This window comes from Homalodisca vitripennis, chromosome 5, assembly GCF_021130785.1.
Source record: "Homalodisca vitripennis isolate AUS2020 chromosome 5, UT_GWSS_2.1, whole genome shotgun sequence".
NCBI classification, from domain to species: domain Eukaryota; kingdom Metazoa; phylum Arthropoda; class Insecta; order Hemiptera; family Cicadellidae; genus Homalodisca; species Homalodisca vitripennis.
The window spans coordinates 40,435,134-40,450,282 of record NC_060211.1 but is presented as its reverse complement, the minus strand read 5'-3'; the positions used below and the strand labels follow the sequence as shown (position 1 = coordinate 40,450,282).

At 33.7% G+C, this 15,149-nt stretch overlaps 1 protein-coding gene across 2 annotated transcripts in view; it reads right to left on the bottom strand.

Moving 5' to 3' along the window:
- Positions 1-15,149, bottom strand: part of LOC124362047 (zinc finger protein 628-like) — a 92,944-nt gene that overhangs the window by 45,308 nt on the left and 32,487 nt on the right. For both annotated transcript variants that reach the window (XM_046816202.1, XM_046816203.1), the window contains exon 2: positions 1,940-2,628. In XM_046816202.1, coding sequence (XP_046672158.1) covers positions 1,940-2,614 — 675 coding nt within the window. In that variant the 5' untranslated portion in view covers positions 2,615-2,628. The remainder of the gene's footprint in view (positions 1-1,939; positions 2,629-15,149) is intronic.

Here is a 15,149-nt window from a genome sequence, read left to right as displayed (position 1 = left end):
GTTTATGGATTATCAAGACGTCAGAATGTTTTAACTTCATCCTTACAAATTATGACCATAATTATGACAAATTATGTCCCTGTTGGTGGCACAACGGTATGTTACTTTCTTAACACCTTTTACTACCATGTCCAACAGCAATAAACTCTTCACTACAGCCTCCAGTAACTTGATTGGCGGACATGGTCACCTGAGAAAGCATCTTTACAGAGTTGGTATCCTTCAGAAGGATCAGCTCTGTAGAATGTGTGATGGGCAGGGGGAAATTGCTGAACACCTCCTATTTGACTACCCTGCAAGAGCAAGGGAGTGGTACGCCATCTTTGGTAGTTTGGACAAGGGTGGCTAATTTCCTCAGGGGGACCTGATCGGCTGTTTTCGGCAGTTTGTAGAACTACTGAAACCGTAGATAAGTCGGCCTCATGGTGTGCTTCCAGGGTGCGCAAAAGGCCCTTGGGGCTTAAGTGCATGGCAATAGGCTGCCCTATAGAAGAAGAACTTGAGGCTGGCTGCGAAATAGTTCAATCTCTATTCATGAAAGAACTTAAAGACTCTGTTTACGAGTGGTTGCTCAATTTCCTGTGCATGGCAATAGGCTGCCCTATAGAAGAAGAACTTGAGGCTGGCTGCGAAATAGTTCAATCTCTATTCATGAAAGAACTTAAAGACTCTGTTTACGAGTGGTTGCTCAATTTCCTATCTCATTGAGATTTTCTTGAGTTGTTTACAGGGATTTTTAATTAAAAAGATGCTCTTCTAATGTTGTGCAAGTCTTAAGTTTTATAGGTATCCTTGAGTATAGCATAAAATGTACAGCTGATATCTAAAAAGACACTGGGGTTATACAGAAACAGCTATTACATCTGTGGAAAGAAAATTTCTCTTGATCGTTTAGAGGTTTCTGAAACTTGTGAGAGTCAGTGTGCATCAGGAACTTTACGTACCATTTCATCCTGTTATATTTTATCTAACTTTTTTGTATTGTAATATTGTAATTGCTGTGGTAGAAATATTTCCCCAATGTTAAGCGACTAGTCGCTAGTTGTTTTTGTAATCATCTTTTTAATCAAACTTTTGCTATCGAAAATCAGATTTAAGTCGAAAATATTGTATATAAGATTAATTGAGATGTTCCACAGTTTAATTTAATAAATTTTTTTGTTTAATAATAATGTGTAATAAGTGAGCCAAAATTATAAAGTAGCAATACAAAATGTTGGTTCTGCTCGCCCACTTCAACAGAGTGCAAACGTGATTTTGTCTTCTACTTTTGACATGAGAAATTTCATTTGTGAAAAAGGTTAGCTTCATCATTGCATTCTCAACATATTCTTCAACAAGAAAATCTGCTTCAAACATCTGTTTATTACTCTCTAGTCCGAAGAAAGATATCCATCACAAACGCAGTTAGTGGCTTTTCTATAATGTCAAACTGGTTTTGACTAGTGGATTTTATTTTAATTTTATTATAGGGTTGTGATGGTATCAAGTGATATCAAACTTTTCATCATGAAATTTGCCATCAAGTGGCAATAAAATAGTAAAAGTTTTAAAAACTTCCTTCTGAGGTTCTTTAGGCAAAAATTTGTAATTACCACAAAGAATACCTGTAAGTGGGCCTATTAACTGTATTGTATTGAGAGTTTAATTTAATAAGATCCATCAACTGATATGTGGAAAGACTTGTAGTCAGTTACTAGTCTTGTTAAAAGACTGTTAGAAACCAAAATGTAGCAAATGCATTCAGATAATTACAAATTCATGCTAACAAAATTAATTGAGTATTAAGGACTTTTCCAAAAATTAAAGCAGGTAATTTTGTGTTTTGTTATTTTTTTTAGTAACTACATAAGATATATGTGGCATGTAGGAGTAGTTATAAAACTTGATAACACTGCCAATTATGATTTAGTAAATTAACAATAACATTATCACTCACCAGTGGGACTTGCTGGACGGGAGGCAGGCCGGATGGGCCGGGTAGAGGCTCCGAGGGTGAGGGCAGGCGGCTGACTGTCATATCACTGGGGCCCGAGTGTACGGAGGAGAGGTCATCATCGGCATCGGGCGAGCGACTCCTAGCATCTTCGTCACAAGGCTCGGCAGTCTCGGGGGGCGAAGCAGGTAGTGGTGGCGGGGGTGGTGGGGGCGGGGTGTCCGGACGGGGAGCGGGAGAGCCGGGCTGTTCCGCCACACGAGGAGGCTCAGAGTCATCTTGCCTCTGCGGGGCAGTGGATCCTCCCCCTCCGTGCAGATGTGTCATCTCGGCCAGACCCTTCACTTTGAGGCTTTCTGCGGTGTTGAGCAATGCGGACAATCTACAGTACTCGACGTTCACTTCCCCTCTGTACATGAACTCCACCAGAGTGCGGAGCTCGGAGAAGCTGACGTCCTTGAGGATGACGATGGGGTGGCGGCCGGGGTGGTCGACAAACAGAGACTGGAAGTAGGATGAACAGGCAGACAGTACGACCTTGTGTGCACGGATAGAGTGGCCCTCGGCGCAGGCTAGAGTCACGTCTACCAGGCTCTCGTCTTGCAGCAGTTGACTGAACACTCCGAGCAGATTGTTCTGATGATTGTTCCACCTGAGGCAGTAATGCTCACTTCCCATGTCTGTTTCTCGCTCTGAAACACATTTAATTAAATAAATATTTGTACTAAACAATCAATATCAGCACATTTAATTCTCATAGGTTTACATAAATATTTAGTTTCAAGTTTGTATATCAGTTTGTCTCTTTTCATGAGTAAAATAATCCATCAGAACAAAGTTTTAAGGTTCTTTGACGTAATACATTGGCTGCTGAAGTTCAATTTTAGGATATATTTTTATAATTATGTTTATAAATAATTACAAATACTTTAAAGAATGAATCCATCTTCATCCTACTTAAAATATGAGTGCTGACAGTTGATATATCTGCTTGATAGATACTTCATTCTGAACCCAACTTTAAAATTCCAGGTTAAAAACATATTTTAGTTTACATCTAAATTAAATGATGATGATGGTAATACTGACATGTCTAGGGGGATTAAATAATGAGAAGAGACAAGTATGAGAACATAACTACACATACACATTCTTACAGACTGATTCCTCCATGGGTATTTCACAGGATGTTTATTTTTTAAATTAAATAATTGGTGGGTCATTGTTAACAGAGTGTATTTATAATCAGGTGAAGTCATTCTCAGACACGTACTTTGTAAGGGTGTAAGAGACAGTTCATAATTACATAAAATTGGATAGATACACCAGACATTATATATTAATTAGATACTTTATAAGTATTGTTAGACCATTTGATGTCTTTTATATTTGTGTACTCTTTATTAAAATCCTAATAGTATTTTTATTTTGTATTCAATAATTTGTTTAAAAAACACTTATTAAAATAGTATCATTGCTATAGAGAGTACTACTGTACCTAATTAAATGTACCTTTACCATAAAGATTTAATAGGTAAAGTTTAACACTGTTCAAAGATAAACTCGTATGATATGTTCTGGGAAGAGACTGAAAACTACTAAAGGAGTAATAAACGAGTACATAAAGTTAGCTGTGAGTTTTCATTCGGATAGATGTGAAATAAGAAAGATTTTATTGGGTTGGAAACTAGGACTGTTCCCAAGAATAGATTAATCAGCTAAGTGATTACAAACCGTAAGTTGAGTGAAGAACTGGTGTAAAGACGTTCAGAACTATAAAGAAGCTAATGAGTACGCACCAGTGACACAATAGAGTGTCACCACTTATGTCTTGTAGTGACATATTTTATTAGTTTCATCCGTAATTCAGTCCGTATCAGCAGCTCTAAAAACATTTTTGATGAGGCTCTCAAGATACAATGGTTACAGAAAACAGTATCAGAATAGTTGTTATTAGAAGAATAAAACGATTATTAGATATTCTTTCTTTAGAGGTGTATATAGTAGAGATGTTATCAAGAATTGAAACAGTGAGTTTAAGACTGCTCTTACAATGTCAAACGGAAAGAGTCTCTTATCAAAAGGCTGATAGTTCTGTGATAAAATGTTAAACGAGGATACCCCTTTTTCTACCTATTACTTCTCCCCTCATGTGTATGTTCAGTTTCTTTGGTCAACTCACAGCAAATACTTGTGAGCTATGATTTTGCAGCTTAGGATAGGATATCACAATCTGTACAATACACAATCACATCTGGGTGATATTCTTGGTGACTTAAGAAAAGGAAGCTTGTGTAAAAATTGCTAACTTTAGTAAAATAATATGATAACTAAACTGTTAAATACATAGTGTCAAAATTTAAATAATTGTTGGGCAAAATAGACGTCAGATGGTTCATTACCAATTATTAATTTCTGTATTCAAATAGATGTGAAGAGTTTACCAAATAATATCTTTAAAAAATGTATAACAAGGATATTGAAAATCATGCACAAACAAAATGAGAGGTTATGTGGGAAGGTCATTGCACTGGATGGCCGTTATATTTAGCACTGGGAGTAGCAGGGCAAGGTATCTGCATGTGACCTTGGCTGGGACGACCTTGACTTGAGAGAGATGAAGAGTACTCCAGCTGACGGGATGCTGTCACTCACTCTGGTGGGGTCACCGGACCCTTTGGCACACAGGCGTCATTGTAGCACAAGGTGGAGGATGATTCTCTTCGCAAGAAAATAGCAAGGACGAAAGATAGATGAATTGTGGGAAGGGGAAGTTGATGAAGTATAAAATCAAATGAAACTTGTATTAAATCTAATGTTAATCTGAAAATACTCTGTATACTAGTAGAGAGTAGAATAGAATAGTTTTTGTATTGAATAAGGCAGTACAATCATCAATACACTTTGAAATAATATGTTGATATTAAAGTCTTTGAATATTGGTTTTAAGTTGTCAATATTCATCAAAGTGTTTTTAAAGTCTGATACACAATAAAGTTTCTCTTCCAAAAGAATAATATGTTTTATCTTGTTTTTAGTTCTTTTGTGGTAGACGTTTTATCCTTTCTGGTAGAAGGTAGAACAGTTGTACATGGGTCAGCAATGAGTCACGTTTAAATTATATATTTGTCTAATTTTGTATCTATGTATTTCACTCCTGCTTGTCAAAAAGTATGCGTTTTCTTTTATATGGGTCATTAGGGTCAAGGTCTATAGGGAGGGAAGAAGTAAGTGTCTCCACTCTTTTAAAATAGCCAGGGCTTATAGTAGGGCATATCACCAAGTAGGAATGGATAAATATTCAACATTATTTAAAACCTAATTTTTTGACAATCTGTATATAAAACCCATTCCAAACAAACATTGTTTACAAGACAAGACAATATTATCTCTATAAAAATTGAATTTGTAGTTTCTATCTATCAAAAGAATTTCTAATTTATTGACTCTATTCAATTTTAGTAGATACTAGCTGTTTCCCGCGGCTTCGCACGCTTTTCGTAAGCTTTGCCCGTGTATGTGCACTTCTGGTTCAAGTGAATTATATTTCCAACGACGATGTAGAGTTTGTATTGTTGCCACGATCAAGAAAATCTGTCAAAAGTGTATATTTATAGCCATTGTCTACGTACATGTACTTTATTATAAAGTGGTCTAACACGCAAGCTTTTTCAACCAGAAATGTATTTTGAAGACAAATATACATCAAAGCTTAGCGCCTTCAAATAGTTTTTTGCTATTTAATATACTTTAACTGTCTCGTAATCGCAGTTTATAGTTTAGAGGCACTTCAAAAACTTTTAACTTTTGCATTGCCGCCTGGTGGCGAGATACATCAATAGGCATAGCATATAAACCTTCTCCGTCAAAAAATACATTAATATACAAATTTTCATAATGATCGGTCAAATAGTTTACGATTCCATAAAGGACAAACACACAAACATTCATTTATATGTATATATATATATATATATATATATATATATATATATATATATATATATATAGATTAGAAATATAAAAATTTGGAGAAAATAATGTGGTACCCTAGTATAAAATTTTATTTTCTAGTGGAATATTAGTTTTGAACAACCTGAGTTGCTTAGGGAATAGACCAAAAATTCCATCACATGTATATCTTAACAGCTACAACTAAACATATAGCATGATTTTGACCAAATTAAGAATGTTGCTATAGATAGGTTTTATACCAAAATATGCTTTGTTGAATGAATGTATTCCAAATTTTCCACTCAAAGATTTTTCCTCAAAACTATTTTTAATAATAAGAATTATAAAAGTGGCTTCAATGATTTTAACTATATTTTAATTATTTTTTGCCAATTTCTACAAATTCTTACTTAAAATGCTGGTTTAATTTTGGACAAAATGGAATTGTAACTGTGGTAGATACTATATGGATGGTCTGATCTCATATACATTGAAGTATAATTTACAAATATGTATTGAAAACTTATATTTTATGACTGTTTGAGTTGGTGGTGCTCCCTTAGTTGCTTAACCTAGACGTAAGGGCGTGTCACCTCTGCCAGCTTTGACTGAAGAGGCTTGGTTCAGAACTGGCTTCCCTTTCTTTTAAGGAGACATGACAGAGATTAATGGCCAAAATCCTTGACAGGAGGCGGCCCCTACACCCAACCTTAACCATTCAGAATATCCTGTCATTCCAGAAGCAGTGCAAACATTCTCTTAGAACTAAGTGCAACATCCAAGAACAAAAAGACAAGATGTTTGTCACCCTTAGCTGATCAGCTAGTTCTCAGATTGGCCTACACAGGATTTTAAGTTACAAATGAACTCTGTAAAGTTGTTCAGAGTTTATACTTTGTACTTTCAAAGATTTTTCCTTTTACAAAAAATGTCCTTGAAGATTTGACTCAGGCATCAGATGACAGAACAGTTGTTGGAAGTGATTATCACTCAGTGGTATCCTCTGATAATCAATCTTCTCATTTGTCATATTTTGTGCTTTTGTTTTAAAATCTTCACTACTTTCTTGTTTTGAAGAGCAGTTATAAAACAAGATACAAAATTAATGTAATCCCGCAAACAGTTACCTCTCTTTGTACAAAATTTATGTTTTTGTTATGATCCAAACGTTTTCTTAAATACTGCCAGGTCAAAATGGAATATCAAAACGTTTAATAAGTTGAAATGTAAGGTGAAGTATTACTAGGCTGGGGTCATATTTAAGTCTCTTAAGATTGTATATTACTGTGCGTATTACCTGATTAATGTATCATTAATACAGCATCATACATACAGTTAAGGTTTAATTTTATTACTTTTTCCATTAATCCAAAAGTTTCTTATTTGTGTTTGACATGATTGTATGAAAAGTTGTAAAATACATATCGGTTAAAGATTCTTGCCTTAAACCTCAAATGTTATCTCTCAATTTCTTTTTAAACAAAACACGAAAATGTAATTAAACCCATGTTTTAATACACACAAATACCATTCTAAACTGTTATCAGTATTGAGTGAATTTATAAATTTACTACTAGCAGTTTTTAATACTCATGAGAGAAGTTAGTTAACAAAAACTTTGTTTAATTCCACTTTAAATTGCAACGTAATGCACCACAGCATAACTGCCTCTATGGAAAGTAAAACAGCTATAACGGTCCACAGTATCCTGGCATTTATTACACTATCAATAACTATAATGCCCTTTGCTCTATTTCTGGAACATGTCACTATCTTCAATGCACAATCACCATATAGCTTCTCAGATGTTGGGGTGTTATGTATTAAGGTACGTACTTTATTCTAGCATCTTATTCGGAAGTTATGTGTATAGGAACTTTGACGTAACTTTCCATGTTTATTAACTGACTTGTTAATTTACCATTTAAAATTGACACATTCATACTGAATGAAGAATTATGAATCTAGTGAAACACTTAAAAAACACACAACATTTTGGACATTGCTATGAAGACATAAAGAAATCTCTCAATACTTGTAAAATGAAATCGGAAAGTAAAATGATGATTACTATGATTTATAACCTAGAATTAAACATAGTTTTTTAAACTGAAAATTCATGTACTTTGTATTGCCATATGTGTATTTTTGTGAACTTCCCTTTTGCATGTCTTCAGCCTTTATATACAGTAGGTATACATCAAAAAACCACTTTAGAATATTTGTTATTTAGTGTTTATATTAATTACTTTTTAACTATCATAATAATCTTTTAATGCCTATTTTGCAGATGGGAGCCATACTGATTATAGGATTTTTCAAAGGAAAAAGCATTTTATTTTGACCCATACACTCACCCCATAACTAAGAGTTGTGTAGTTGCTTTTAGTTTCCGAGTAAAGGATAGCATTCCTAAAAGAGGATAAGGATTATAAAAAGCATGCCAACTTTACTGTGGTTTGGAATTTTGCATTTGATTCCCACACAATGTTCAGTGATTTAAACAAGTAACATTAAATTAGCAACAATTTCAATAGAAATCTATCAATCATGTTGGGATGCAGTGTACATTATCAGGAGGGGTTAATGTTAGTATCACTCCAATTAATAAAATAGTAACTTGTAATTATTGCAGCAAAATTATTAATAAGTAGGATTTACCTTACGAATACAAATTTGCCTTCTGGCATCCTCATATAGGTTACAGGTGACCCTCAGAAATCCAGATTCAGGTTCATGTCCTGTGGTTCATATATAGTCATTTGTTATTCAATTCAAAAGACTTTACGTCCTTGGGAAGCTTAAGGGCAATTTGATCCTGATCAAAATTATCTCCATAGAATCAACTTGAAATAACATTTAATTAATTATTTAAATACACTCATTGGAAATCCTAATGTCTCCACAGCAGGAATACTAAATTTGTGTAACATTCTGGAAATTGAAGAGGATGAAGTAATTAATGTGAGGCTATTGTCATGATCACAGCACCGCTTTAATGAAGGCATATAAAAAGACTGCTTCTTACCACACCACATGAAGTGTTTGAGCAATAATTTTAGTTTTTGCCGTGCCCTAAGGACTATGGTGGGTCTATTGCCGCATGAAAGCTGCAGACAGGTGTTCAAGGATCGCGGAATCCTGACAGTAACAGCTATCTATATTCTGGAGGTAATTCTTCACGCCACACAAAGAAAAACTTGAAGAAGCTTGGAGAATTTCGAGGGCATGCAACTAGAAACGCACAGGATTACATCCTCCCACTACACAGGATGGAACTCTTTATGAAGAAACCATCATATGCCGGCGCAAAGCTCTTCAACTTGCTTCCTTTTGAAATCAAGAGAGGAGACAACAACACTCTGAAAAGAAGACTGCGAAACTGGCTGCTTGAAGAAACCATCTATACCCTCAATGAATTTATTGACCGCTGCAGGAACTACAGGACCACCTAGGAAGAACTGCACACAATTAATAAATAAACCAATTTTTGACTTATTGTTAAATCCTTTAACTTTATTTGTAAACAAGATTGTAAATTCTGTGACTCTATTACATTTCTTGAAGAAATTGTTAATAAAGATTTTTGACTTGACTTGGCTTTCATAAATGGAAAGACTTATTAATTGAGCAATATCAATTGATTTAAAAGATTATAAAAATACTATGAAGATGATGGATTACATAGTAGTAGGTCTGATCTCACAATCTTAGTCTCAATGACTTTATAGGTTTGTTTAATATAACACTTGAAGAAATTACCTTATAGAACCAGAGTACTCTTGGAACAATAAATTAGAAGTGTGAACGATTGCATGCAATGAAATTTTAAACAATGTAATTCTCCAAGTGAGGTGTAACTGAATCCATTGAAGTGTAAAGCAGTGACAAATCACTGTAAAGCCAGTCTTGTTCAATTTGACTACTGTGAGACCATAAGAGTGTTTAACATTATTTTATGTAACCTGTCTTGTAAAGCATCACACAATGTGCAGACATACTGTAAATGTGTGAACCAGACTTTTAATATTCAATACATTTAATATGTCTATCTTGTTAGTGTTAAACAAATATACACTTCAGAAAATTATTAAGTATGATTTGCTTATTTGAGCTTCACAATATAAAAGCTAGATTGTAGTCAAAATGATATTCATAAAGAAAATTGACATCAAGATCTGATTCGGTTCTCTGGAAATTCTGGATATCAAGTGAACCCACGCTTAAGACTGGAACTTTTCTGGACCCTGAAGGACCTTTACTTAAGTACCATTAATAGTCAAGCTTCTAAAAAAGGAGAGAGTTTTCTTAGAACTGTAGTCCTTGATAAAGCTTGGGCTTCCAGACAGGGTTTTTCCAATAGAGTTTATTGTACCTCATAACCACAAATGTCATGATTGAGGATCAAGGTTAACTCCAAAATTGTCTCCAATAAGTACTTAAAAAAATAAGGTTCAGTTTCTATTGTAGACTCTGAATAGTTATTCATTTTAATTTTCATAGTCTAGCTAAAGAGCTACCACAATTTTAAAACATTCAAAATAGAATTCAAAATTTAATTATTTTTTAATAAATTGTAACTTTGTCATTCATTTAAAAGTAGTATGTATCCACTCCTTTAAAGTGTTTTGAATCTAAAAGAAAATAATTTACTATAAAAGAAAATTGAAAGAATGTAACTGTTATTTAGAAAAATACTGCTCTAATCCTTTCTTAAATATCATCTGATTAATCAATCTAAATGCGACCTGGACTACTTCGGACATAGAAAAACTCAGATAATATGGAGATTGCTATAGAATATCGTAATTTCCACAAAAAGTGATTAAAAACTATTTATTTGTGCAATACAATGTTACTAACCAGCCGAACAGCCAATAGTCTCATTCTAAATTTGTACCGTTATTGTTCAGCAACGGCTAGTCCAGTCATACAACACCGTTGCCGTGGTGTTCCACAATACACAAAATACGGACCTGGTATCTTCAGCATAAATGACCTCGGTTAACCTGGTGCCTCGAATATTCAGACTTCTGCTGTACCACACTATAGTATTTCCAACAGTTTAAAACCTGAATGGAATTTTATAATATTAATTCAAGCCTGCACAGCATTCAATTGAAAGGAATTTACATGGATTCTACAATATGGAAGCTTGTCTAAAATATAGTATGGCAGTATGAGTGAGTATGCTAATGCTGTTTGAACAAATTACTGGTTTCCAGTTACTTTTACTTGTATATCAAAATTAATTATATGGATTCCCTTCATTAATTAAGGTTCTGTCAATTTATTTTGCAATATTCTGAGGGCTATTGAAAGAAAGTTAACCACATTTCCATTCCTGAAACCACCATTTATGGTTTAAAATTTCAACACACAGCATTAAAACATTTACGCTTTAGTGCTATTTATAACACCATTATTTGTCTATTCATTCCAGTTGTTATTTCTTTAAATTGAAATTCAAGCTTTACAGCTGTATTTTTTGTCTTTGCTTCTTATATCTCTACCAGTGTTTGGTGCACCTCATTTGTACTTTGTCCTTTAATGTTTAACTGGAACCCATATTCTTGTAGCACACACTACAGTTAATAGTGTTGTCCTGGACTTGGAACACATTTTATAAGTATCAATTTCTATAAAACCATGTTTGTAATATCCACGAAACTGTAATTCTAGACAAATATGTGGTACCTAATCTTGTCAACAGTTCCAAAAAAGTTTTTGGAATATATTTTCCTATCGTTTTCTAAATAAAGCACTCCATTTATCACAGAAATAAATAAAACAAGAGCAGTAAGAAAGAAAGGGAAGAAGAGAAAGCAAGATTATGACAAAAGAAAAGAATTATAAGGAGGAAAAAGAACGAGTAAAAGAACTTTGTAGTCACCATGCAGAGACTGTGTCCCTGAACTAGGGTGACAAAACTATACATTACGCACTCAAACTTAATTTTTATGGCTGAACATAAATTTTGAGAAGTGATTCAGCAACGACTTTTATAGCGCATCATTGCATGTTGTTCGGTTGGAGCTACTATGACTAGCCATTAACTTTTTCTTGGTAATAACATCAGTGACCATACGGTGAGCAGAAGGAAAACCCAGTACTGTAGTGGTGTCTTTATAACTTACGATTTACAGTAACTAAATTAAATAGCTAGACATTTATGTTATATACAATATATAATTGAATGTTACTAATAAAAGATCTGATGTAACACACTATGACCTCCATCTTGATTTGTTACTCTTGCTGGAAGAAATTTGATTAAATGAACAAATAAACCATAACCTAAAAACCTGGAATGCTTGGGACTGTATCTAAATTTAAACTGTTGCTCAAAGTGCAAAGTTCAGAATCACTTTTCTCTCAGGTGTTAATGAAATAGTTGCTCTCAGCTTTCATTTAACAAGGGAATTTTGGGTCTACCTACCACTTCTCAATAAGTTGAAATACTTGACACTTGTCTACTTCTATTATGGTTAGAGTTAAAATAATATATGCTTAATATGTTGAAAGGTTACTTTGAGGTATAATTGCTTCTAAAGTTTAAATGAAATAAATCATAAAAAGAACTATTAATTATGAAATTCAGATTATTGTACATACTGCAGTACTTTTTAAGCCTCACTATATTTGTTTTGAAAAATTATTGACTATTTTCTCAAATTTGAGGTACGGTTACTTTCACAATGACACTTTTACAATAGAATTGTAAACTGCCAGTGGTGTAACAAACGGGAGAAAAGAAGAATATAAAATTCCCCAAAATATTAAAGATAACAAAAGTATGTATAATAGCAATAGAATTTGATTGAAATACAGAGTTAAACGTTTTATTTTAAAGTAGGCATATATAATTTATTTAAATTTATATTTATATAGATTTATCTCATACCCCTCAGCATGGTGTGCTCTTCAATTTGATTTATTCTCTCCTAAAGCCAAGTCCTAGTTATGCCACTGGTAACAGCATTCTACTTTAACACCTCCACTGCGGCTCTATTCTGAATGATGATAAGTATTCTAATAAGACAGCAAGAGCGCACTAGAGCGTCTGCCACAGTCAACGCGTTAAATAAGCTGAGTCATTTTACACATTCAAGGATTTATTTAATATATTTTAGGATTTGTTGTGCAATTATATTTGAAAATGTTTAGAAAAAAGTAGAAAGGATACAAATAATACTCTGTCCTCATTGTTAATTGAAAATTCAAATGAATAAACTCTACTACAAATTACAAAAATAGCTAGCTTACTTTTTCTGGTAGACATGTTCATTATTAGGTTGAATCCATCACAAATGAATGTTTAATAAATAAAATTTATACTTTTACTTTTGAGATTGTAAAGAAAGATACTTAACTACCAACATTCAATTTGAGTTTCTGCAGTTTTACTGAAACTTTTCTTAACAAATGTGACAATTACGGTAATATAAAAAAGCCAATCATCAATAGCAACAAAATGTATATATAATTTCTCAGTGTATATACATATATGTGTTGATCATACAAAATGAAAAACATAAAATAGAAATGATTTGACTCTGTGGATCTCAGCTTGTTGGACTTGTAGATGTTTTTTTGCATAAATCACTTCTCTTATTGTTCCCAGAAGGTTAGAATTGTCTACTATAGTATTCAGTAATGATAAAATTAGGTACCGGTATGCTATCAACATGTGATCTATAATATTAAATTTCGTTTAGTAATATAATGCTGTATTTCATAGATACCATTAGTAAAAGTTTAAAACACAAACATAGATAAAGCTAAAATTCAGTTTTAAGGTCTTTTTACAACATGTAAAGAACAATAGCATGGTCACCATTGGTAAAACATCCATAAAATATTACAATACGCTAACATAAAACAATGGCCGAATAAAAATTGTAATACCCTAACATTCAATGGATTTGTACTTATCTTTCTCTCTGCTTTTTTCTTCCCAAAAGTCTGTCAGAGGAGTACTTAAAACTGCTATAACCTAACAGACCTCACAAACTAATGTACTACAGTTGAGGAAGTGGAAGTGAAGGGTTAAAGGACTCTAACTCAACAAACTATAGTACATCATGCAACCTTTTCTGCTGACACCTTGTCAGGTGGGTACCGGAATACTGTTACAACAGTATACTACTACAAGATGTGGAAGTGAAGGGTTAAATAGCTGTATCTCACAAACTATAGTACATCATGCAACCTTTTCTGCTACCACCTTGTCAGGTGGGTACCGGAATACTGTTACAACAGTATAAAAAAAAAGAATGTCTTATTTTACCAGGCGAAGTTAGGGCTAAGAAGCCCTCTCTAACACTTAACCTGGGGACCAACGGCTTAAAGGTGACTTCCGAACCACCACCAATGGCCGGGCAGGCGGGCCGCTTGCAAGGACAGGATCACTCAGCGGTCAACTATCCAAGCAGCGGCCACGCTCGACGTTGCTTGATCTGGTTATCTTGCGATAACCGCCGTACCCGCTACACTGCGCCATTGGCATCTTGTAGTATATTAGTACAAGATGTGGAAGTGAAGGGTTAAAGGTCTCTAACTCACAAACTATAGTACATCATATACACCTTTATCTGCTACCATCCTGTCAGGTGGGTACCTGAATACTGTTATAATGGATTACTACTACTTATTGTGGTAATGAAATACCACTGCTCATTTTACATATAGATGAAATTCAGGTATGACTGTTTATATATTTTTGTGTACACACGTATACACATTTTAACTATTTATACATATTGTTGAGTGTACGAATGAGTAAATTCACATAATTACGTTTCTCCCAATTCACAGATTGATAAATCAGAGTACACATACGCTGTTTTACAGTGCTAACAGTGCCTTACTTCTCTCAGTTGTATACAACAGTCTAGACTATTTCTGGGCAGTGTTGAACACATGTCAAATGTCCAGTAGCTTTCCTTTATGCAGTTTAATGAGTATTATGCCACTGCGAGTTAAAGTCTGTGTTATTTGAAATTTCAGGTTGAATTTCAAGTTTGATGAGAGGATTGTGTTTTTTATTGTTAAAACGTGAATATTTTATTGGTATGTCCCCAGAGAAATTTTTTAAACTTAAGAAAAAGTGCATTATTTACAAAGTTTTGCAGTTTTTCTTTACAGTATTCTTATTTAGATTCTTTATAAGCTATTAAGTAAAACAAGTTATAATAAGCTACTTCAAGTTAATACAACTGACATAATATTACAACAACATTAAATTGTAAATTAAAAT